Raw genomic sequence first — 24,254 nt, forward strand, 5'->3', positions numbered from 1 at the left:
CCGGCACCGGCACCGGCACCGGCACCGGCACCGGCCCCCGGGCCCTCCCCGGCTCCCCCCGCCCCGCCACAGCGCGGCCGGGAGCGGCCGGCGCCGGGTGTGCGGCTCCTCCGCCCCGCCGGAGCCCTGTGGATTTCGTGGGGAAAAAGAAAAACGGAGAAGAGCCCTTCCTTTGCGGGAAGGCCCCGCGAAACGGCAGCGATCCGGCGGGATAAATCCTCCGGAGCATGGCWGGGATTGGGGCGCGCGTCACGTAGGCAAAGGGGCGCACCGTGCTGGGAATGCCGTGCTTGAGCGCGCTTCCGGAGTCACTTGGATGCATGGAGCGTGGGCCAGCGCTCCGGGGATTTGTGTCCTTTTCCCGTCTGTGTGTCTGCGCGGGAGCGGCGGAACCTTTCTCGGTCCGGAGCCGCTGAGCAGCGTCGCTGTCGGCCGCCATCAGGCCGTCAGCGCGGCTTGTTTTGCTGATTTTCCTTTTTCTTTTTTTTTTTTGCCACGGGATTGCATTACGGCGTCCCCCGGGAAAGGGTCATGGCGCTGAAAGCCAGAGCCCTCTACAACTTCCAGAGTGAAAACAAGGAGGAGATCAGCATCCGGGAGAACGAGGAGCTCGTGATCTTCAGCGAGAACTCCCTGGATGGCTGGTTGCAGGGCAAGAACAGCCGCGGGGAGACCGGCCTCTTCCCAGCCTCCTATGTCGAAATCCTGCGCTCCAGGGCCAGCTCCGGCTACACGGACTACTCAAGCAGCCCTGCCGGCTCTCCTGGGCACGACTCGTCCTTCCGCGCAGCCGACGCCGGCGTCTCCTACCAGGGCAGTTTTGAGGACGACGACGACGACGACTGGGATGACTGGGACGACGCGTGCACGGTGGTGGAGGAGCCTCGGAGCGCGCCGCCGGGCGCCAACGGGCACCCGCCGCCCAGCCTGCAGCACCCGGCCGCCTGTGCCCACCAGCACGCCGGCTACCGGCCCAAGGTGCCGCTGGAGAGGCAGGACAGCATGAGCTCCTCCAAGAGGGGCAGCGTGGTGGGGAGGAACCTCAACCGCTTCTCCTGCTTTGTGCGCTCCGGCGTCGAGGCCTTCATCCTGGGTGATGTGCCCCTCATGTCCAAGATTGCGGAGCTCTATTACATCGAGATGGGCTCCAGAGGTCCCCAGTGGAGGGCCAACCCACACCCCTTCATCTGCTCTGTGGAGGACCCCACCAAGCAAACCAAGTTCAAGGGCATCAAGAGCTACATCTCCTACAAGCTGACCCCCAGCAACATCAACTCGCCTGTCTACCGGCGCTACAAGCACTTTGACTGGCTCTACAACCGCCTCCTGCACAAGTTCACGGTGATCTCGGTGCCCCACCTGCCTGAGAAGCAAGCCACGGGGCGCTTCGAGGAGGACTTCATCGAGAAGCGCAAGCGGCGGCTCATCCTGTGGATGGAGCACATGACAAGCCACCCCGTCCTCTCGCAGTACGAGGGCTTCCAGCACTTCCTCTGCTGCCGCGACGAGAAGCAGTGGAAGCTGGGCAAACGGCGGGCCGAGAAGGACGAGATGGTGGGCGCCAGCTTCCTGCTTACCCTCCAGATCCCCACGGAGCACCAGGACCTGCAGGACGTGGAGGACCGCGTGGATGCCTTCAAGGCCTTCAGCAAGAAGATGGACGACAGCGTCCTGCAGCTGACCAACGTGGCCTCGGAGCTGGTGCGCAAGCACGTCGGGGGCTTCCGCAAGGAGTTCCAGAAACTGGGCAACGCCTTCCAAGCCATCAGTCACTCCTTCCACATGGACCCGCCGTACAGCTCGGACGCCCTTAACAACGCCATCTCCCACACAGGCAAGACGTACGAGACCGTGGGGGAGATGTTTGCCGAGCAGCCCAAGAATGACCTGTTCCTCATGCTGGACACTCTCTCTTTGTACCAGGGGCTCCTCTCCAACTTCCCAGACATCATCCACCTCCAGAAAGGTAAGAGGACCGTTCTCCAGGGAGTGCATCCTTTCCCCCTGACACCGGGACAGCCTGTCCTCGCATGGCACCGTGTGTCTTGGGGACATGGGGTAGAGCCCAGTCCCTTGCAAGGGTCTGTCGGCGGCATGTGGGATGCGGATGTCCCACCGTTCTCCCCCCGGATGGACGGAGGGGAGGCACTGAGCCTGCTGGGGACAGCCAGGCCTGCGTCACTCCAGGACATATCCCTGCCCCGTGGGAAGCCGGACAGTGGGATGAGCGCCCTGGGGACCCGGTGTTGGTCGTGCGTGGGGAGGCCAGGGAGGACTGTGACACCTGGGCGGAGGTGCCTGCTCCGGGCCAGGCTGTGGGCCGGTTTCAGGGTGTTTTCCAGGTGTGCCACCTGTGGCGGGGCCAAAGTCCATACACTCAGCCCAGCCGGGAAACACCTCCTCCTGGCTCCAAAGCACAGCTGGGGAGCATGGCGCTGGCCCGGAGTGGGACCGGCCGCGTCCTCGCCTTCCCCCATGCCTGCTTGTGCATCCACAAGGGATGAGGGGCTGGATCCGGGACGGAACTGGGGCAGAATGGAAGGCAGGATTTGGCCTCCAACCTCACCTTCCTTGGAGCTCCTGCGTGCTCCGCTGCAGAGCTGCTGCCGTGCTCCCGACCAGGGCGGGCAGAGGGGCAAAGCCCCACGGCTCCTGCTCCCGTTCCAGCCCATCTCCAAGCACGCAGCCGGGGGGAGGAGCGTGGGCAGAGAGCCAGCCCAGATTCTTTCGAAACCGAGCCATAAAAATCAGCAGGAAGAGGAGAAAACTGGTGTCGGAGCATCATCCCATCACAGAGGGAAGGCTGTTTCCCAACTGGCTCTGGCTAAGCTCCAAGGAAAACTCATTGCCTCTCTCCTGGGGTCCTCAGTGAGCGCCCTGTCCCCTGGGCCTGGCCGTAGCGTGGATCCCGAGCGCCTCGTAACCTTCCCAGTGATGGGGCAGGACTTGGGAAGGAGAACGGCAGAGGCTCGCGATCCGGGAGGCCGAAGCTGACGGCTTTCCCCTAAATAACCCCAGCACTGCGACATGGCTCCCGTGGTTTGCCGGCACTCAGCTCCAGCTGCGCCGTATTTGTGGCTGGCAAAAACGGAGATTCCTGACGTTTTTTTGGTCACGAACAGGAGCCTCTGTTTTGCACAAGCCGCATCTCCCCTTTCCCTGACCCTGCCTCTCCACAGGCGCTCCCGAGGAGCTTTTCCAGGTGTCCAGGTCAGCTCTGGGCATCCATGTGGCCACATCCAGCCCTGCTGGAGCTCTAGGCAAAGCCCGGGCTTACCCCTGCGCTGGGATGCTGCAAGGTCAGCGGTCTCTCACGCTTTCCCCATGCCCCCCTTGGCAGGTGCCTTCGCCAAGGTGAAGGAGAGCCAGCGGATGAGCGACGAGGGCCGCATGGACCAGGATGAGGCGGACGGCATCCGCAAGCGCTGCCGCGTGGTGGGCTTCGCCTTGCAGGCCGAGATGAACCACTTCCACGAGCGCCGCGTCGCTGACTTCAAGAGGATGATGCAGTCCTACCTGAAGCAGCAGATCATCTTCTACCAGCGCGTGAGCCAGCAGCTGGAGAAGACCTTGCGCATGTACGACAGCCTCTAGGTGGGCCTGGCACACCCGCGCGCTGCCCTTCAGCAATCACGCACTTTCCGACCCGGAGCCTCGCACGCCACCTCTGTGATGGACTGAGAACGAACGGCAACTCGTGACGCTAGTGACCAAATAACCTTTGGGCTTCATTCCGTCTTCTCGGGCCCGGCAGGCGGCCAAGCCACAGGGAAGGGATTGTGCGTCCGTCTCCCGCGGGCCGTCCGGCCTCTTTCCCCGGGAATGGCTGTCCCATCCCTGTGACAGGGAATTTTCCGTGGAGAAGGGACATTGGGATAACAATGCTGGTAGCTCTGTCTAGTGATTCTTAGCTTTCTGGGCACCTGTCCTCCCGGAACAGAGAGGTGGGTATGTTCCAGCCCCGTGGGACCAGGAATCGAAGCAGTCAACGTTTTGCACACTACAAGCTTTTCTGATGGATAAAAGAAAAGATCTTTATTTAGAAGAGGTATTTTTTTGCCCACAAAATATTTTCGATACTTTCCATTTTTCGCGAATGTTTCTGCCGCCTTTTTACCGATCAGTTTTTAATAGACGCACAGAGGCAAACGGAAATCTCTTTCTCAAGCACGCCTGTTAACTGGGATAAAGGAGAAAAAAGCCAAAAAAAAAAAAACCCCAACCCACAGCATTTTCAATAAAATCATCGGTAGAAAAAAACACAACATCCCAGAAACGTCTGTGGAAAATGGAGCTGCTCCAGGTTCCCTRGGAAGGGACCACGGGGGGGAGCAGGGGATGCTTGTCTGAGCATCCCACTGGGATTTAGCCATCTTTTAGGGAAAGGAAGCCGTGCCGTGGGCGTGGGGAGGCTGCATCCCGGCGAGGCTCCCGGGACCTGCYGTTCCTCGCCACGGGCACAGGAAGCTCCCACGGCCAGCAGGGCTGGAGGTGCCCACGCCGCTTTCCCTGGGGACCTGGCTCCGGGCTCCTTCTTTTCCAAGAAGTCTGGAAAAAAAAAAACAAGAGGGAGGAAAACCGAGGCCCGCTTGGCGATGCGCCAGGGATAAAATAAGTCTGAGCGCAGAGGCCGACCAGGCCTGGCCCGTTTTTGGGGGGGATCRGGGGACCCACAGCCTATCCTGGGATGTGAGGACTCCAGGCTGCCTCGGCCCTGAGAACCTGCTTCCCATTAACATTCCTGCCTTTTCCGCCTGCGGCCTGGCAGCGGGCGTGCTGGGGCCCAGCCTCCGCTGCCCGGCTCGGCCTCCGCGGCTCCTCCGCAGCCTTGGGAAGAGGAAAAACGCCCAGTTTTCCTTTGGCTGCTGCCTGACACTGCTGTCCAGTCATGCCGGAGGCTCCCTCTTATCTTGCTTCCTTTGCTCCACTCCAAAGGGCCAACCCCGTGAGCCGGGCAGCGGTTCCCGGAGGGAAAGGAAGCGGGAATGCTGGAAGGAATTTGCACTGCAAATCCTAGCGCTCCTTCTTCGGKGGCTTCCGAGCTGCGACTGCCTGCGGCCTTTGGGCCTCTTGGCCTGAAGCTGGGCCRGGAATCAAGTTCTCCCTGTTTGCGGAACGCCCCCATTCGCGCAGTTCCCGGAGAGGATTTCAAAGCGAGCGCTGCTCTCCTCCAAAACCTGTTTGGCCGATTATTACTTGTTCGCAGTTGAATCCGTGCCTGGGAACGGGTCCCCGGTGGCCTCGCCCGTGTCCGGAGCCGTGTGCCCGTCCCTCGCTGCGCGGCCGTGCCAGGCACGGCGCGGGCCGAGCGCGGTGCTTGGGGACGGCTGGCACGGAGGGATGTGCTGAGAGCGGCCGCGCTCCTGGCGGATGCCGCGTTGCCTCGGGAACAGCCGCGGCGTTTCCGGGCCTGTTAAAGGAAACGCGGCCACCCCGCTCCCGGCTCCTGCGCTTTTTGCCTTTGCCTTTTCTCGGCCCATCCCTCGCTCCGTCACAGCGGGATGAATCACCGCAGTGCTTTACCTGCCCTCCATGGATGCATGCGGAGGTGCGGGGCTCCTTGTGTGCCTGCATCCTGCCTGTCCTTGGGTGCTCCCAGGGCCTCCGCTGCCCTTCCCTYGGCACACGGGCCAGCCGGGACATGCCCGGGACACAGGGATGTCCCCGTGCTGCCCCGGCTCCCGTCCCTCCCRCACGGCCCCTGCCGGCAGCCACGTGCTCCGGCTCATCCTGGGAAAAGCACATCCTCTGACGGCTTTTTCCAGGTTCCCTGCCTGGCCTCCGCTGACCCCAGAAGTGCTTGCTTCCCGGCAGCGGGAATATAACCACCTGCTTTAAAAATAACCCGCTGCATCTTGCAGGCTGGCTGCAAAGTGGGCCATGTTCCAGCTCTGCAGCGGCGAGGGGGAAAGCAGGGCCCGTGGGAGAATCCTGTGGTGCCGGGAGTAGGGAAGCTGCCGGGCTGGGAAGAGGGATAGCACATGGGCAGTGGGCCCTGGTTTTCTTTGAGGTTAGAGGGGGGAAATGTGAAGGAATTGCTTTTTTTTTTGCAGCAGTTTTGTGATGAGCCCTGATGACATTCTCATCTGGAGCAAGGCAGGGTGTTTTTGTTGGGTTGCCTCCTGAGCTCAGGGCTCAGTTTTTCCCCTGTTCTTCCCTGGGTATTTCCTAGCTCCGTTATTACGCTGTCAGTCCGAGGAAACATTGAGCAAGAGCCCAGAGCTTGGCCCATTCCCCCTGCAATGATGCTCTGCATCACAGCGGGCACAAGGGAGGGCTGGCGAGGACGAAGAGACAAGGGAGCTGCCTCCAGACAACACCTCCCGCGAGGCACCTCGGAAAAGGCACTTTATTCTGGTTTACATCTGCCATGTGGGAATACACGGTGAGGAACCAGGCCCCCTTCCCTGTGCTCGGCCCRCACTGCTCGGCGGGACGCACAGTGGGTGCCTGGAGCGAGTCGGTTTTTCCGGAGGGGTGGGGACTCCGCAAATTCCCTTGGCATCGGCCGCCGCGKTTTTTTTCCAAGCCTCCCGCCAGCGACTCGGCCCGCCTCGCCCCGGGGAATTTGGAGCGTCCATCCCAAGCCTGACTCAGTGCAAATTGCTCCTCGGCCTCCCTCTTGCACCGGGAGCCGCAGCGAACGTGCATGTGGGACGGCACCGGTCCCAGCCGCAGCCCCGCGCGAGCCGTCCGAGCCACGTCCAACATCCCGTGAGCGTCTGTGGGGTACTGGAGCAAGCGCTGCCCTCTCATCTGCCATTTGGGTGGTCAAGAGGCAACCCAAGAAAACCGTTTTCTAGGGCTGCTGTGGTGCCACATCCCCCCTGCCCTGCTCACCTCTGCAGCAACCCCTTCCCTGCCCCAAGCCGCCTCTGCAGCCCTGGCTCCTCCGGCCTCCCTTGGAGGAGGACCAGGAAGAGGATGGAGGTGCTCAGGGCAAGTGGAGAGGCCGCGGGGTCCTGGCTGGGGTCGATGTGGCCGCTCGCCTCTGCGCYGGGCCCTTCACACCCAGTACTGGTTGTTCTTCAAGGCGGGGTTTGAAGTCCGGCAGTGCTGGAGGAGCTCGGGGTCCTGCGGCGCGCTGGGAGGACCCGCTCCCTTGGCCTCCAGGGAGTTCACAGTCGTTAGGGGGATGCCTTGGTTGGGGTCCGTCTTGCGGAAGGTCTCCTGGTCGGGCACGGCGCCGTTCCTCGCCTTGGCCGCCGGCGTGCCCTGCACGTGGTGCTTGCCCGTCTTGTTGCGCTTGTGCAGGTAGAAGAGCAGCGGCAAGATGAGGGCCAGCAGGAGGAAGATGAGGCAGATGGGGATGATGACGCTGAACATGTTGGCCTCGATGAAGCCGAGGAAGGTGCTGCCCTCCGCAGGGCTGGGGCTGCTTGTGGCACCCTGGCCCGGCGAGGCGGTGGCGGGGACGCCTGGCTCGCTGGCGTTGGGGCTGCTCCGCGCCGGGCCCCAGGGCTGGGGGCCCGGCGTGTGTGGCAAGGGCGCCCGCGGGGTCGCGAGCAGCATGACACCGTAGGCTTTGGAGGCGTTATATGGCTCGGTGGCATACACCAGGGACGCCAGTGCCGGTGGCACGCCGGCGGCCGCAAGTTCGAAGACGAAGCTGTCGTTCTGCAGCGGCTGCTCGGCCTCCGCGGCGTCCAGCACCTCCAGACCGACCAGCCCTTGCTCCAGCTCCAGCTGGCTGAAGGTGGTGACTGGGAGGCTGCGTTGCCCCGCGTCTCTTGAGACCAGCACGACACGGCTGCTTCGAGGAGCTCTGCGGATTTTAAATACTGGGATGTCCTTAGTGCGGTTGGCCAGTTCGCTCGCGTCGAGGATGCTGGTGTCCAGCAGCGCTGTGSTGCCCCTGGGCCACAGGCTCCCTGGCTGAGCCTTGACCCAGGCCTTGACGGTCACRTTCACCACCCCGGTCCTGTTTGTTGCCTGGGATGTGGCCAGGAAGTGGAATTGGTCCTCCGGGGAGGAGAAGTTGGTGAAAGTGAAAGTCACTTCCCCTTGATCCAGCTGCTTCTGTGAGAAAGCCCGCACCGGCCTTTGGTTGACTTGCACTTGGCCAAACTTTGGGCCCTTGGTGATCCTGTAAAGGACATCCTGTTGCCCTAGCTGGACAGCTCCCAGGAGGTGATTCCGGGACATGGGGGCCTTGTTCAGGCCCTGTGATACTTCCAGTGGCACGAGGCGTCCTGGGCTTGTCGCCGCAGGCAGCACCGTGATTTCCAGAGAGGTCAGAGTGGGTGGATGGTGGCCATCAGAGACGCTCAGGACTAAGGACTCGGAGGAACGGCTCCCAGCGGCCACAAATACCACGTGGCCTGCGTTGACATCTGCTTGGGTGAAGTGGTCGATAGGCACCTGGTGATCATCCGTGCGGGCCAGGTAGCCGCCAAGGGGGTTCTGGAGGAGGCGGTATTCCATCTCTTCTGGGGAACTATCTGTGCTGGCTACATTCAGATACTGCGGGGACAGYGGCACCCAGGAGCCCGCGAGGACCYGCAGYGCTTCTCGGCGTTTCACCACCTGCGGTGGCTTCTTGCTGCTCGTCACTGTTATATTGAAAGCTTCCGAAATGACCACCCCTTCATGGGGAGGGTGAATGGACTGCTCTGCACGGGGCCGGAGCCAAGCCTTGAATTGGAAATGGTCTCCAGGAGCACCGTCCCCATGGTGGGCGTATACCAGGCGCCCCGCATCCAGGTCTGACTGCAGGAAGAAGGGATGTGCCCTGTCCACGGGCACCCCGGCCACCCAGAGCTGTCCCTGCCTGGGCGGCGCCGTGACGAGGAACACGACATCGTGCGTAGCCCTCTCCGGGCCTGGCGCTTGGCTCAGCATGTTGGAGGCATCCAGCACGGATGTGTTGATCTCCGCCCTTTGAGCCTTCCCAACGCTGAGGCCTGGGGGAAAAAAATAATAAAAYAAAGAGAGAAAATCCAGAGTCCTGTGAGTATGGGGAAGAGCCAGGCAAGGGATTTGCTGGAGGACACAGAGGATGTGAGCAAAGCCAGGAGAGTGTGGTATAGGGGAGAGGAGAGAGAACAGGCGTAAAGAAATGGAGTGGGGAAGAGAGGAGAAACGGGAAGCAATTTGTTAGCCTGGCAGGGCCATGGGGAAAGAGTTTTGCAGGAAGACGCAGGACAGAGGTTAAAGCAGCTTKTTAGGCATTACTTGGCATGATGCTGGAGCTCATGCTTGGAGGGGCCCAGGGAAATGGGACGGTCCTCTTCCTTGGACAGATGAGCTCCAAGTTACCTCCTTGGGAAAGCTTGATTGTCCTTTCGTTTCCTCCAGGCCAGCCTTTACGGGCCTGGCAAGCTACAACCTGAGCCTTTCATTTCCTTACCTGCATTTCTCCAGAGCTGAGTCGGGCGCTGGGGGCACCTCGCCTCGAACGATATGAGCACGGGGAGGATGAAGGAATCAGAGATGGCCGTGGGAGCGACCACGCGGAAGCGAATGGCATCCTGGGCGAGCCAGAACGGCTGTGTTGGCATCTTGTGCTCGTAGACGATCATCCCGCTATCCAGCTGGCGGGAGCAGAAAACAACCACCTTGGCTGAGCGTGGCGAAGGCCCGTGCCCGCCTCTCGTCTCAGCCCTCTGCGGGGCTGCACAGGCTCCCCGTGGAGACATGCCCACGCGCGGCAGGGCTCACCTGGGCCTGGCTGAAGTTCCTGGCCTCGCYGCCGCCGGGGGACACACGCAGGTGGCCCAGGCGCGGCGCCTGCTCCATGCTGTAGTAGAGGCTGGCAGCGGGCGCYCCTCCGGCCACCGCCTGCAGGTTCTCACTTGTGACGGGCTGCCGGGCGCCTGCGGAGTGGAGCCAACGCTCAGACCCACAGTGAGGCCACCACATCGCCCTTCCACCCCGTGGATATACCTACCTGGGCACACGGTGAGGCTCTGCTTCCTGGCGAGACCCACGCGGGCCTCCCTCTGTGCCCGCACTACAAAGAAGTGCCCGGCCGAGAGGTTCTCGCCATCCGACAGGGCRAAGGCGAAGCCGCCATCCAGGGGCCCTGCGGACAGTGTGGAGCTGTGCAGACACCCCAGGCAACGCGGACGCGCGCCCGGGTCGCGGCTGCCCCTGCGCCATCCCTACCGTGGTGCACGAAGTGGAGGAGGCCGCGGTCGATGTGGGCCTGACTGAACTGCCGCACCTCGGTGCCGGGTGCTGCCCGCAGCACCAGCTTCCCGTTGGCCGGCGGCTCCACTGAGTAGACCACATCCTCGGGCGCCGAGTCCCCGTCTTCGGCGCGCAGCAGCTGCGGTCCGATGGCTGCAGTGCCACCTTCCTGCATCTGGGGCAGCGGGAGAGGTTACGTGACGCCAGCCACCCCGCACGGACCCACCACTCCTGCCCCGGGATCCTGCACGTGTCAACAGCAGCCGCYGGCCCTGTTAGCTCACACTAGCTCGCCCGTCTTATTTTTTTCAACTGGCCTATCCCAAAACATTGCGAGAGTGGGTGTGGGTGTGGAYAGTGGAATTAAATCCATTGGCAGCTGCCTCGGAGCCAGGGAAATGTCCCCATGGCCGCGCAAAGCGAGGCAGCTGCAGCAGGCACCAACGCTGAGGTGGCCCACGTGTGCCCGGCTCCGTGTCTTGGAGCTGCGCGTCCCCACTGAATTATTCAGGCCTTGCTGCTCCAGTTACCCGCTCCCTGTGTTTGCTCAGGCTCTGTGTCGCTCTCCACAGCAATCCGTGTCCTGGAGCTGGCTTGACCTTTCCACGGTGAAGTCATCCCTTACAAGAGCACAAACACATGCATGCCCTGGTGTCTCCCGAGTACTGCTCCGCTTCAGCGCTCCACTATCTCCAAGGCAAGGAACTGATTGCTCTGCTCCTGAGCCCCTCCTAGGGCTCATGCTTAGGACCAGGAGCATTTGCAGGCACTCAGTTGCCCTTAGTCAGGTACAGAGCGGGAGGGTTGATAAGTGCAATGGAGAGGCAGATGGATCTGTGCCTCTGTAATGGGGGAACAGTTTATCTGGAGGCCTTTCCCATACTTCTAACCTTTTTGGTTTAGCAACATGCCTGGGAGGGGAGCAGGAACTGGGMGGGGAGGCGCTATCCTAGAGCCCAACAGCCACAGGGTTAACCTTCTGCTGCCTGGAGTGTAGGGATTTYGGGGACAGCTGCAGCAGATAACGGAGCACCCTTAGTGCACTATATAAGAAGCCTGTTCTCCTCCCTGCCTACGTTCTCCTTTCTGTTGGCCACCTCCTCCAGAGTCCTGCCAAGATGAGCAGGCCCTTGGGCACCTTCTGGATATCACAGCACCCAGCTGGGCTCTGCTTGACGTAATCACCTGCTTTCCTTGCTGCTGGCCCTCTAATACCCAGGGATGCTGCGATGGTGGGCTTGAAAGCAGAGAACGATCCTACTGGACTGCTACGTCCACACACTTTCCAACTACGTGTATTTTCTAACCGTGARGCTTGGGGCAGCAGGCGCGGCTGAGCTGCTCCTGCCCTAGCTGGTCCCATCAGGGTGATCTAAGGCCACTGCTGAGGACGGAGAGGCGAGCACAGATGGAGGCCAGGGAAGCCGATCAGCCCACGGGGCGTTCCCAGTCTCTCCCTAAGATGATCCCTGTGCTTGCAGCCATAACTCTGGGAAGGAGGGAGGATGACGCTGCTGTGGGCTGGGCGCTGGAGAGCTGTGCTCTGGGCTGCTCCGGCTCTGGAGTGGTGACGTTTTAATTCCAGAGCGGGCTGTGGGGCTCGTGGCGGAGGCGGATGCCGGAGGAGCCTGCGTGGGGATGCTCCCATCTTGTGGACGACTTCAGCATCGCCAGCAAGAGGAAGATCAATGCAGCAGCCAGCAGGCCCAGAAGCTGGGAATTCCACCTGGAATGTTGCCTGGACCCGCAGGAAAGGTCTCTGTGAATCCCTCCCCGCAGCTGTGTTACCTGCAGGCCAGCATTGACGCGCAGCCGGGGGCCCTGGCTGCGGCGGGGCAGGATGCTGACGAAGACGGTGCGAGGCTGGCTGTGGCGGTTGACGGCTGTGGCGTTGGCCAGGAGGGTGAAGCTGTCACCTGGGGCCTGGGGACCATCCTGCCGGTACTGGATGAGTCCGTTCTGCACCTGTGGGCAGGGACAGCATGAATACTCTGTCATAGAGAGGCAGGGAGGTCAGCTGCCTGAGAGGGACTGGTCTGGTGCAAAGCTGGGGAGGGTTCCTCTCCTGGCACCCATCGTGGGTGCTCTGCCCACTGCCTTCCTCCCTGCATCCCAAGCCAGCTCTGATGTGATGCAGAGGACCGAYTCTGCTCTGGTTCTTCCAGAACCATCTAAACACCCACTGGCTACGCTGCTAAGGTCCAAACTGTTCCCGTGTGCCCTGTCTGCAGTGCAGCCCCGCGGTGTCGACCCTCCCGTACCTCGCTCCAGGTGAACATGCGCAGCCCGTGCTCCTGGGGCTGCTGGCGCTTCTGCAGGGTGCCGAACCTGGGGGGCTCCAGCACCCTGAACTCCACACCAASGGCTGCAAAGTAGGTGCTAGGGATGCTGAGGATTTCGGCGGAGAGCGTGGCGGAGCTGCCCCCTGGCACTGTGAAGTTGCGGACGTGCAGGGGGACCGCAATGGGGAGCACGGCCAGGCTCACTACGACCCCCTGCAGTGGATCTGCCCCCCTGGCTGTGATGTCCACGACGAAGCGATCACGCGGCTCCTCCGGCTTGGAGTGCAGATAGAGCACTCTGCCGCTGTTGATGTCCTCCTGGGTGAAGGACTGGATTGGATCCAAGCTGGGTGGCTCATTCAAMTCTTGGCCGTGCTGAACCATCACTAGGAAGCCTGAGACTGGKGGGCTGGTCACCAGGTAGATGATGTCCTGGGGAGGGATCTCCTCATGGGCAACCTGAGTGTGCAAGGAGACACAGGGTGAGCAATGGGTCCRTGCACCTCCCCAGCCATAAACACCTCAAATAAACCTCTCCGGTAATAGCTGTGCAAAGATGAAGACCAGCCTTGTTTGCCACAGCTCTGGGATACACACCTCATAATGGCCACATGGGTCCTTTAGAAGCTGATACAGCTTCTGCTCAGCTGCTCTGGCTGTTCCTAGAGCAAAATTAAACCAGGCCTGTCCTGGAATTACTGCAGTGACAGTTAGAAACATCCTGGAAATGGAAATGCCAAGCAGCCTTGGGGAGGCATGACCGTGGGCACCTGCTCTTGCTCTGCACCGGTGTGCAGTGTTAGRTGCAGGGACATTCACCATGCAAGTCATGACTCTACCTTAATAAATAGCCCTATAAAGAAGGGATAAGGAAGAGCTACGGAACTACTTCTGCCTTTCTCTCATACATTCCTCTCATAACAAGGAGGTATCCAAGGAGGTACCACAGAGTGGGACCACAGGCTACATCAAAGGCATGTCCTCCAGTACTGAGCATGGGTGGAGTTTGGAAATGCCTCCTTTGGGACCTGGAGCTTCCCTTTAATTTTTTGAAGGTGCTTTGGGCAAGTCAGTGCTCTGTTCTGGGTGATCTGCTTGCATTGATGGGTTTCCAACCCATCAGCAGGATGTTTTAGCCTTCAAGGAAGGTTTTCCAGGGTCTATGAGCAGGAGGTGGCTTCCCCTTGCTTTGTAACCGAAGTGGAGGTGCTGGCTTGGGGAATGATTAGAAAGTAGGATACTCACTGATAAGTGCTCTTCCTTGATTTCAGCTGCTTCTCCTTGGAAGACATGTATCTCCTTTAGGTTCATAATGCGCAGGGGGTTGGGATGGGTGTCCAAGAACACAGTGATGGCCAACGTGTCATCCACCACCACCTTGTTTGCTTCCACAGTGAACTGGAACTCATCCTGGGCATTCCTGCTCCCATTGTGGCGGTAAGCAATCTCTCCTGCTAGGAGATCCCTTTGAGAGAAAGCCATGACTGGCTGCTCCCCTCTCAGCACAGTCCCCCACCGTGGGGGAGCAGTTATCAGGAATCGTATCTCTTCATCAGACCTGATGTCCATGTTGGTCTCCAGGTTGAGGACAGAGGAGTCAATACGCCTTTGGCCCCCTTGGTGGATGGCCAGGCCAGTGTTGTTGACTATTTTGATGTAGGGGTCTGAAGCCTGAACTTCCAGGAGGGCAGTAGTTTGGTGGAGGCCGTCTGAGACTTGTAGCTGAATCCAGCCACGGTCCGCCCCTGAATGGACGAACAGGATCTTTTTCTTCCTCAAATCATCCTGTGTGAACCTATAGACTTGGTGGTTTCTGTCATCGACAGAGACGATGCTGCCAAACAGAATATCCTTCCTTGCCAGCACCAGCTGCGTATCTGAGAAGCCGGAGTCCTTATCGGTGAAGGCGATATCATCCGTTGTCAGGAGGTGCTGTCCATTGCGCACCACATTGAAAACCTTGTTCACCACCTGGACAGGAGGGTGGTCGTTGACAGGTTGGATGGATACTCTGAAAACACCTCTCACCTCCTCTGCATCAGGCTCGGTGCTGCCCTCGTCCTGCTTGATCGCTACAAAGGGGATATCGTCCTCCAGGGTCTCAGAGTCGTCATGCTGGTAGAGCAGTCTGCCCCGGAGGATGTCCTCATTGGTGAACTCTGTGATCTCCTCACTGGAGGACCAGCCTTGGGATGTGGCCCAAGCCAGCCTGCCGTGCGCTGGCCCTTCAATTACTTCATAGAGATAGTCCATGCTATTAAGGCTCTGCACAAACAAGTGGTCCCTGGAGATGATGGCCTGCCCACCTTCTGGCACAGACAGAAGGACATTGGTCAGGGCTGGTGCATCAGGGTCCCCGCCTATACTGATTGTGTAGGTGTACACAGGAGAGTGCTGGTCCCCAGCACGGATGCGAAACTGGAAGGTGTCCTCAGCTTGCCTGGAGTTCCTGATGGTTGCACTGTAGCTTAGATGGTTTCTTTGCAGGTCATCTTGGGTGAATCCGAAGCCTTCAGTCAGCCTGTTGCCAAGCAACTCCAAGTTTCCCTTTTTGGGAGCCTGGATTATTACATATTGGAAAGAGACTGGGGGAGCATTTGGATCTTCCAACATTGCCTCCAGTTCCTTACTGGTGATGTTTTTGTGCCGCTTGTTCTTCATCTGGAGAGGGATCATGGTTCTCATCTTAATGGTAGCTCTTTTGATCCTGATGAGGAAAGTGTTGTTTTGCAAAATCTTCTGTCCAACCTGAACCTTGAATCTCATCTTCTCCACGACATCTTCCAACCAGTGCTCTGGATCTGTGCTGAAATACTGGATGCGTCCTTGCTCCAGGTCTTGCTGGTGGAAAGACTCAACTTTTTTCCATTCCCCTCCCACACTCCCTTGTTTCTGGACTTCACCGTACCTGAGAGGCTCCATGAGACCATACAGGATGGCAACATTTTGTTTCACGGCGTTTGTCTCCACTGATAGGTTGGCTGTAGTAATGCGTGCAGCCCCTCCTTGGGAGACAAAGAGGCCAGTGTTGTTGTGCACGCGGATGTCAGGCTCTATAGCAAGGATCTTCAGGGTGGCCATGGGGCTTGGGACAGATCCATCGCTCACTTGAAAGGTGAGCTGCAGATTTGTCCCACTCTGGTGCACGTAGACTATGTTGCCTGCTTCCAAGTCCCTGCAGGAAAACTCTTCAATGGGCACTCCGGGGTGAAAGTCATACTCTACATAACCGTCCTCCATCAGTCGGCTTCCATGCAGCTGAAATTCAAGATCATCGCAGGAAGTGTCATCATCCAAGGCCTGCAGGATGTCTGTGGTCAGATGCTTCCGTGTGTGCTTCAGGATTGTCATGTGATCCCCGTGAGGGAATATCACCTGAGGGGCATCATTGATGGGGTTGATCATTATGGGCAGCAGGTACATCTGTCCTTGCCGCAGACACTCGGGGATCCCTTGCTGGGCAGTTACAGTTACCTCCAGCATCAGTTGGTCCATGGGTCCTTCAGAGCCATCGTGGATGTATCTGACTTTTCGATTCACAATATCTAGTAAAGTAAACTTCCTTCTGCTCCTGGATCCAGGGACATCCAGCTCCAGATGCCCATGCCTAGGGTCATTGGTGATGCTAAAGAGGATTTGGGACTGCCGAATGTTTGCAAGGTTCAAGTCTATCGTCGGCTGGGCATGTTTCCACTCCAAGAAGGCTGCTCCTCCTTCTGAGACAATGAGGGGGCTGACGTGCAGCAGTCTGCTGATGTTGGCAAAGGCGGGAGGGAAGCTGTTGTCCGGCCTGCATGGTTCTGCCACCAGGCCGGGGGCTCCCTGCCAGATATCAGGAGGAGGGGAGGTGGGTGCCTCATCCTGTTCGTATACTTCATCATATTCCCAGTACTGCTCCTGCTTTCCACAGCCAGATGTAATGTCCTTGGTGATCACAGCATCTTGCAGACTCCTCCTCTGCARGTTTATCCTCAGGTCCTCCAAGCAGCCAACAAACGAGTTGTTTGTTGTGCTCCCCACTGACATGAAGGCAARGTCGTGCTCCCTCAGCCTTTGCAAAGCCTTTTCATTCATACCTCCAATGAAGAGGTTCCCCTGAAGGTCCAGATAGTTGTTGATGCCCCGGTTCGATGTGGCTGAGGCGTAGTAGTCAATTAGTATCTCAAGCTTGTGGACATCCGTGTGGACTTTAACATAATGCTGCTGCTCATCGCTGATGAAGATGTTGTTGTGCAGGACGATGATGCCATTTCCCTTCTCGACAAAACCTCTCAGGCGTCCATTGGAGATTTCCAGGTAGAAGAAGTCATTCTCCAACCCAGCATGGTAGATGAGCGGTGCTTGGGTTATGCTTGTTGTTATCACAAATTCAATGGTCCCTTCTTCTTTTGCGTTCCAGGTGGGAAACGCAATGTAAGAGTGTGGTCCTAGGAACCCAAAAGGGTCATCAGGTTCAGCAGAGAACTGCGTACTGCACCCCTCTTGAACCCGGTGGAATATCTTGGAGCTACTGTCAGAAGTCGGAGGGGAGAGGACATCCAGACCATTGAATGTCACCAAGTGGAGGCAACCTCTGAAGGGAGAACTGGACCCAGAAAGATATGGCAGGTCAAGGATCCCTGTCCCACCTGCGTAGAGGCCATACTGAATGTCCAGCTCTCGTACGGGTCCCATAATGTCCACAGAGCTGTTAAAGAGGTTGTCAATGGTCAGCATCATCCTACCATCTTCCACTAACAGCACCACATCATGCTTTGCCAGGTTGTTGAGCTGCAGTTCTGCTGGGGACTGTAACATCACCTCCTCTGAGCCCAACYGCAGCCTGGCCTGCAAGGGAGAGCAAGAAAAAACGGGAACTAGAACCTCAGCTCAAGCAGGACGGTATCTGGGGAAACAAAGATGGTTGTGGCTGGCTTATATCTTGAGAACCCCATTTGCAGAACAGGCTGCTGAGACTGCAGAACATCAGCTCTGAATCAGCTTGGGAGGTAGCCTTGAGGTTCTCTTTCTACACCAGTGTCTGTGCTGAGCCTAGCTCTGTAGGACTACGAGATCAGAGCCTCTCTCACTTGTCCCTTCTGGTGCCCTGGCAGGTTGGCCCCATCTCTGAGGACCTGGCCTCAAAACTGGGACCGTGAGCTCTTCATAGACCTGTCCCTGTACATGAGCAGAAGCAGGTGCATTCCCAGGGCTTAGACAAACCTGAACAGTGAAATCCAAAGAGCCCACCTCTATACCTGGCTGCACCCCTCTCCCCACCACTCTCCGTGTTCCTCTCACTTCTTCACTCCATGTTCCCCTCACTTCCTCTCACTTCAGCAAGACTTTTGACACCGTTCCTCACAGCATCCTCCTGGGCTAGCTCCGAAGGTGTGGGATAGATGAGTGGACGGGGAGATGGATTAGGAATTTGCTCAGTGGCAGGGTGCAGAGAGTGGTAGTCAGTGGCACAGAGTCTAGTTGGAGACCTGTAGTTAGCGGTGTCCCCCAGGGGTCGGTCCTCAGTCCGGTCTGTTCAACTTATTCATTAACGACCTGGATGAAGGGCTGGAGTGCTCCCTCAGCAAGTTTGCTGATGATACCAAACTGGGTGGAATAGCTGATAGCCCTGAGGGCTGTGCTGCCATCCAGAGGGACCTGGACAGACTGGAGGACTGGGCGGCGAGAAACCTCATGAAGTTCAACAAGGGCAAGTGCARGGTCCTGCACTTGGGGAGGAATAACCCTGGACACCAGTACAGATTAGGGGTGGACCTGCTGGAGAGCAGCCCCGCAGAGAGGGACCTGGGCATCGTGGTGGATGACAAATTGACCATGAGGCAGCAGTGTGCCCTGGTGGCCAAGAAGGCCAACGGGATCCTGGGGTGCATTAAGAARAGCGTCTCCAGCAGGTCGAGGGAGGGGATCGTCCCTCTCTACACAGCCCTGGTGAGGCCACATCTGGAGACTGTGTCCAGTTCTGGGCTCCCCAGGACAAGAGGGATGTGGAGCTGCTGGAGAGAGTCCAGCGCAGGGCTACGAGGATGATCAGGGGCCTGGAACATCTGCCCTGTGAGCAAAGGATGGGAGAGCTGGGCCGGTTCAGCCTGGAGAAGAGAAGGCTGAGGGGGCACCTGATCAGCGTGTATAAATACCTCAAGGGAGGCAGTGAGGAGGAGGGGGAGGCCTCTTTTCAGTGGTGGCCAGCGATAGAACTAGAGGAAACGGCCACAAGCTGARGCACCAAAAGTTCCACAGGAACTTAAGGAAACACTTTTTGACAGTGAGGGTGACAGAGCCCCGGAACAGGCTGCCCAGAGAGGTTGTGGAGTCTCCTTTTCCAGAGATCTTCAAAACCCGCTTGGACGCAGCCTGTGCCCCGTGCTCCAGGTGACCCTGCGTGAGCAGGGGGGTTGGACTCGATGACCTCTGAGGTCCCTTCCAACCTTGAGCATTCTGTGATTCTATGATTCTCTTTCTCAATGAGCTCCTCACTTTGACCTATTGCTTTGCAGTTCTCCTCCCACTCCCATCCTGCTGCCAGCCTCTCCTCCCTCATGGGAGCTCTGCCAAGTGCTTACTCTGCTTTCCCTGTTTCCTGCCCATCCAGGCCTGCTGGATGGCCTTCCAGGCCTCATTTCCTATGCCTTGGCCCATCTCCGTAACCCTCTAGGCCATCAGCCTGGGAACCAGCGAGGGAAATAGCAGGCTTGGCTTCCTTGGCAGGGACAGACTCCCACAAGGAGCAGTCCTGGAGCCTGCTTAAGTAGAGGGTTAGCAGAGGGGCCAGGCGAGAACTCTCCCAACCTGTCCTGCACCAGRGAAACCTCTATCCAGCTGCTTGTCCAGATCCCTAGCTCATCCTCTGCTTCCATGCGGCATATGACCCTGCCCGGGTGGCTCCTGTGCCATGGGAGAGGAGGGGACATCTGCTACATGTGTCCTGTTCTTCCATTTCATGGCAAATGCCATAACCACAAAAGATACTTTTATTCTTCTGTCCTCCTCCTCTCTCATGCCCTGGCTGGTCTATGGAGAAGGTCTCTTTTACCTCTGGGTAAAACCTCTCCTTGGTTTATCCCTTCTTGCATGACCCTAGCTGTGCCAAGCACATGGGTTTCAAGTTTTGAGTGTCTCCACGTGCATCTAATGGCCCTGAGATGATCCTCTCCCAGGATTATGTCCACTATCCTCTGATGCCCCTGGAAACTCTTTGCTTGCTCTGCTAGGAGTTTTAATAACTTGCCTACCTGCACTTGTGGACCATTTAATCATCTTGRCTGCCCGTTTCAGGTGCTGCTCCCTCATCCTTGCACCCAAAGAAGTGAGAGGTCWGTTCAGACCTGCCACCTAATTTCAGGGGCTGGAATCGGCTCCTGGGGCTCTGCTCCAGGGAAAGARCCCAGGTTGTTTCCAGTGAACTCCGCCTCTTCTCCCACCTTCCCAAGGTTTGGCCCGAGAGCAAATATTGCCGCTGGACACGGCGCTAACCTGCAGGCTGCCGGCTCGCAGCTCCACCAGGAGATGGTCGGGCTGCCCCGCAGCCAGGAAGAGGAGCCCGTCCCGCTGGCTCGTGTACAGCTGCAGGTGGAGCTGCACGGTGCGCGAGGCGTCCGCCAGCGGCATCTCCACGTAGCCATCCCCGAAGAAAGAAGCTGTGCGGAGGAAGGAGAGGGTCACGCGAGGAAGGGCGCGCGAGTTATCCGTCTGTCCCCAGGGTGTTTGCRGGCTGTGCCCAAAGCCAGTTTTCCCTCGTACAAGGCACTGCAATGTGCCAGCTGGAAGAAAAGAGCTTTTGCATCCAATCCCATGCGCATTACTAATGAAAGTTGCGAGCGCTGACTGCCGATTCCTGCTGTCCGGCTTCTTCCCACCCTGCAGGAGCGGACACAGGAGCTGCAGCTGCCGTCCATGGCCACAAGATGGGGCCAGCGGATCCCTTCCCGATCCCGAATCCATCCCCGATCCCTGCTATGGCCCCATCCCGGCCCTGTACGGTGGGTTGTCATCCGTCGCTGCGGTTTCTAGCGTTGGGTGCATTGTTGTTTGGGAGATTATCCCTCTCGTTGCCTGGCCASTTGCCATAGCCATCATGTGGACATGTGGCCATTCCAAGTGCTCGAGACTGAGCTGTTAGCCAAACACTGCTTTCCCATTGCTGCCTGGATTTCCCAACTGGTGGAAATCCCTGTTCTCTCCTGCATGGAGAGCCCCAAGCTGGCAAGTGAGCAGCCACTGCGCTCCTCCTGCTCCCTACTTCATCATGGCTTGAACATGGATCCATTGCCAATGTTCACCCAACAGGGGCTGCTTTGGAGAAACCAAGGTGCGTGCTGAAGATCCATATGTGGATGTAACGTCATGGAAAAACCTCCTCTCCAGCGCAGTGTTTAACGCTGCCGTTGGCCAGGGCTCAGCAGCCAGTGTACGTTAGAATTAGAGGGACTCAGTGCAATGGCATGTGGTCGTGTAATGACAGGCTGTGTCACTGCGCCCATGCAGAATTAAAGGCGTGGGGCAGCTATAGAGCTGGTACAGCTCCATTTTAGAGTGCTCACATCTTTGAACCATCCAAATGCCCATGTGCACATTGTGCCCAGGCACATGTGTATGTCCATGACACATGGCTACGTGCTCTTCCGAACACCGCAAAACCTGGAGTGCCCCACGCTGGAGTTAACTCTGCAGCTGTGCCATGAAGCAGGAGCACTGGAGAGTCCCRCGAGATGCAGAAAGACAGAGTGGGCATTTTGAGGGGTGAGTATATGTGTATGGTAACCACTCGCAAAGCCTACTGTGCTCAAGTTTATACATGTGCACGACCTCTTCCAAAGTTGGCCCAGGCATGGTCTATGTGACTTGGTGATGCTGCCTTTCCCCTCTTTGGGTGGCACGGGGAGATTCCATGCGGTGTTGCAAGCATTGTACCCTCCAACCTGCAGGGATGAAATGGCAGCATGGAAATAGGGAGCTGGCTCCAGGAGTAGCCCTTTGGCCCAGCCCAGGGCATTTTTCATCATTTCCTGGTGTTTGTGGTTGGCAGGCGCCTCCTGTCAGTGAATCACTGCGGTTTGACTACTCTCCACACAAACCATAAAGGTCACTGTCCTCTCCTGAACCACCCTGTGCTGCCATGGGTGCCGGTGAGGATGAGCAGGGGCTGCTGTGCTGCACTCACCAGCCCCACGTTTTGCAGGCAGGGCCGTCGTGGCGTCTTGCAAGGGGGACTTTGCAAGGCCAGGCGCCAAGGCGCATGCATGTGCAGGGCTGTCGCCTGCACACCTTGTCTGGCTCCCTCCGAGGGTTCCACCCATGTGTGTGCAGTCCGCGCCCCAGCTCATACTGTGATTTTCCTTTTTTTTTTTTTTTTCCCTTTGTGGCTTCTCATAATCTGGAAAATGCGGCCTCCAGCTGGATGCTGCAGAGCTGCTGTCAGGGAGCTCTGCAGGGACTAGTTTGCTCTTTGCCTCGGCCAGCACCTAACCTGCTTGGTCCCTGACACGCAAGGGGATGAGGARTGGGATGTAGGGACCATGCTACCCATACAGCCCTCATACCCCGAAAGAAGTGGCCAAGAGCTCAGTCTACAGTGAGCAGGAGGCCAGTGCACACTGGGCTCTTCCCAAGGAGTATCCTGGCCCCAGCGGGAGAGCAGCTCAGCCCCCAGCTCCGATACAGCCTGTTCCCAGCTGCGAGCATCCCGCCGCYGGGAACCTCCCCTGCTCGCCAGGCCCCGGGAAGGCGCTTGCTCACACTTTCCGAGCGGCCGTACGGCTGCCAGCAGATTAGAGGCTGTGCCTTCRTATTTTGCATAGGGAAAAGGAGAAGAAGGGAAAACACGGGGCTGCGGGCACGTGCACGCTTGCCAGGAGGGGAAGGCACTTCATTAAAGCGGCTCCTTAGCTGCACCCAGAGCATCGCAGAGGGTGCCAGGGCTGCTGCACGCATGCACAGTGCCAGCTGCTCACAGCGGTTTCCTGCCCCAGCTGCACAGCTTTTCCTCCCGTCGGAAAAACAGGCGGAGGCTCCCGGGGGCTGCAAACAGCCCCGGGCTCACGCGGCCGCYGCTCCACCAACAAGGAGCCTAGTGTGCCAGCCGGGAGCAGTGGAGCAGGGCAGGAGCCCCAGCGCTGGCCCGATGGGCACACAGGGGCGTTCCAGGCTGGCGCTGTCAGCAGGAACGTGTTTCCAGCCTGCTCCCGAGGTCTCTCTTTTTTTTCCCCTATGGCTTTATAAGGCAGCAAGCAGCCGCTGTGCCCGGGCGTCGCAGCACGCGCCTGCGATGCTGTGCGCTGCCTTTCGGGCAGTCCCCTGGCCCGCGGGCTGCATGAGAAAGGCTTCATTATGCTGCGCATTCCCATCGCTTTATGCAAGGGGGTTATTTCTGGCCAGGGGAGGAAATGAGCTGCTTGCAAGGCAGCTAAGGCAAACACCAGYGCTGCGCTGCCAGCCAGGGCCATGCTCGTGTGCACGCGGAGGGGTCAGAACCCGCATGCCCCGACACCAGCTKCGTTACCGTGCCGGTCCCCGTAGCATCACGCAGAGCTGCCTCTGACCCCCGGCTCCTCCGSTGGCCCTGGCCGCTGCGCTCTCCCCCACGCACTCCCCAGCTGCGCTCCCTCTCCCGCTCTCCTTCCCGGCCTCCTGGGCTGCTGCCTGACAGCTTGAACTAGTAAAGAACCTCTTTGCAGCCCACGTTGTTTTCTCCGGTCGCCTGAAAACAAGCCCCTTGCTGGACCCCCGCAGCCCACCTGGGGCGAGAGCAGCATGCGAGCACCCATTGCACCCAGCCCCGTGCACCCACTGCAGAGCGAGACCCGGCGTGTTTGGCCGGACACCCTTGCAAAGGTCAATAGCTCTTAAAAGCAGAGATGTGTTGCAGGTGCAGCCTAGCCCAACCTCTGCCAGCACTGAGACCTCCTGGGGTCTCTGGACCTCCCACCTGGGCGGCAGCTCGGGGGTTAAACAAAATGGGCCGTTTTGTGGGGAGAGGAAGCGGGGGCCGGGTTAGACTGCTGGCGTGGTGAGGGAGCTCACATCTGGCGAGCACGTCGCGCACGCGTGTCCCAGTGCAGCTCCACGTGGCTGGAGCGTTCCGCTGGGACACCGGGAATCAGCCCTGGGTTGCAAGCGGCGCCCCAGGAGCAGCAGGCGGGAAGGTGGAGGTTTTGGGGCAGCGCAGGGCTAAACAGGGGCTTTGTGCCATCGCCCGCAGCGTGACTCAGGCGCACGCAGGCTGCCAGCCGCCGGAGTTGGCCTGGAAAGTCTGCCTCAGCCCCGGCGGCCGCGGTTTGCGAGCCGTGCTGCGGCGCGGTGGTTCTCGCCGTCCTCGCTCCTCTTGGCCGCAGGGCTCTCTCCCGGCTCCGCCCTGCACACGCTGGCCTGCGCTCCCGCAGCCGGAGCCCAGAGGCGGCGTTGGACCCACCCCGTGTGCCCCTGGATCCTGCTCTCAGAGACTGGTCCCCGGCGTCTCCGCAGCCCAGTGTGGTGGCCAGCAGGAAGGTGTCCTCCCAGGACACGGCTTGCAGAGCAGGAGAGCAAAGCCAGGCSATGCTCGCAAGCATCCCTGGAATGGCCAAACGTTACCGGAGCGATCCCGCCTGCAGTAAACAAACAGCAGGAGCTGGAGAAGGGCCCGTTTCCATTTGCCTTGGCCCTGGCTCGGCCGTTTCCCAGCCCTACATGCAGCGAGATGCTTGGGAAGAGCCAAGCCGGGGAGGATGGAGCAGCCAGTGCTCAGGCAGGGGCAGAAAACCGTGGAAAAGGGAAGCAAATAGGCAGGGACATGGAAGGAGCCTCTCCTCTCCTCTCCTCTCCTCTCCTCTCCTCTCCTCTCCTCTCCTCTCCTCTCCTCTCCTCTCC

General features: G+C 59.1%; 3 protein-coding genes across 3 annotated transcripts in view; 1 reads left to right on the plus strand and 2 right to left on the minus strand.

Annotated features, from left to right (window-relative positions):
* The window catches only part of SNUPN (snurportin 1), a 9,204-nt gene extending 8,765 nt beyond the window's left edge, over nucleotides 1–439 (minus strand). The window contains exon 1 of the mRNA XM_026052642.1: nucleotides 254–439. Within this exon, the coding sequence (XP_025908427.1) occupies nucleotides 254–439 (186 nt within the window). The remainder of the gene's footprint in view (nucleotides 1–253) is intronic.
* Nucleotides 156–4,001, plus strand: SNX33 (sorting nexin 33). Its single transcript, XM_026052674.1, has 2 exons — nucleotides 156–1,966; nucleotides 3,341–4,001. The coding sequence occupies exons 1-2, from the start codon at nucleotides 532–534 to the stop codon at nucleotides 3,592–3,594; spliced, it is 1,689 nt and encodes a 562-aa protein (XP_025908459.1). The 5' UTR covers nucleotides 156–531; the 3' UTR covers nucleotides 3,595–4,001.
* Nucleotides 4,002–6,932: 2,931 nt separating this feature from the next.
* CSPG4 (chondroitin sulfate proteoglycan 4) overlaps nucleotides 6,933–24,254 on the minus strand; it is a 21,442-nt gene continuing 4,120 nt past the window's right edge. Inside the window, exons 2-10 of the mRNA XM_026052654.1 lie at nucleotides 19,884–20,047; nucleotides 13,659–17,240; nucleotides 12,393–12,872; nucleotides 11,920–12,096; nucleotides 10,108–10,306; nucleotides 9,890–10,024; nucleotides 9,661–9,815; nucleotides 9,350–9,533; nucleotides 6,933–8,903 (exon numbers count right to left, since the gene is read on the minus strand). Coding sequence (XP_025908439.1) covers nucleotides 7,006–8,903; nucleotides 9,350–9,533; nucleotides 9,661–9,815; nucleotides 9,890–10,024; nucleotides 10,108–10,306; nucleotides 11,920–12,096; nucleotides 12,393–12,872; nucleotides 13,659–17,240; nucleotides 19,884–20,047 — 6,974 coding nt within the window. The 3' untranslated portion in view covers nucleotides 6,933–7,005. The remainder of the gene's footprint in view (nucleotides 8,904–9,349; nucleotides 9,534–9,660; nucleotides 9,816–9,889; nucleotides 10,025–10,107; nucleotides 10,307–11,919; nucleotides 12,097–12,392; nucleotides 12,873–13,658; nucleotides 17,241–19,883; nucleotides 20,048–24,254) is intronic.

This window comes from Nothoprocta perdicaria, unplaced genomic scaffold (genome assembly GCF_003342845.1).
Source record: "Nothoprocta perdicaria isolate Ctin4 unplaced genomic scaffold, notPer1 scaffold_113, whole genome shotgun sequence".
NCBI lineage: Eukaryota > Metazoa > Chordata > Aves > Tinamiformes > Tinamidae > Nothoprocta > Nothoprocta perdicaria.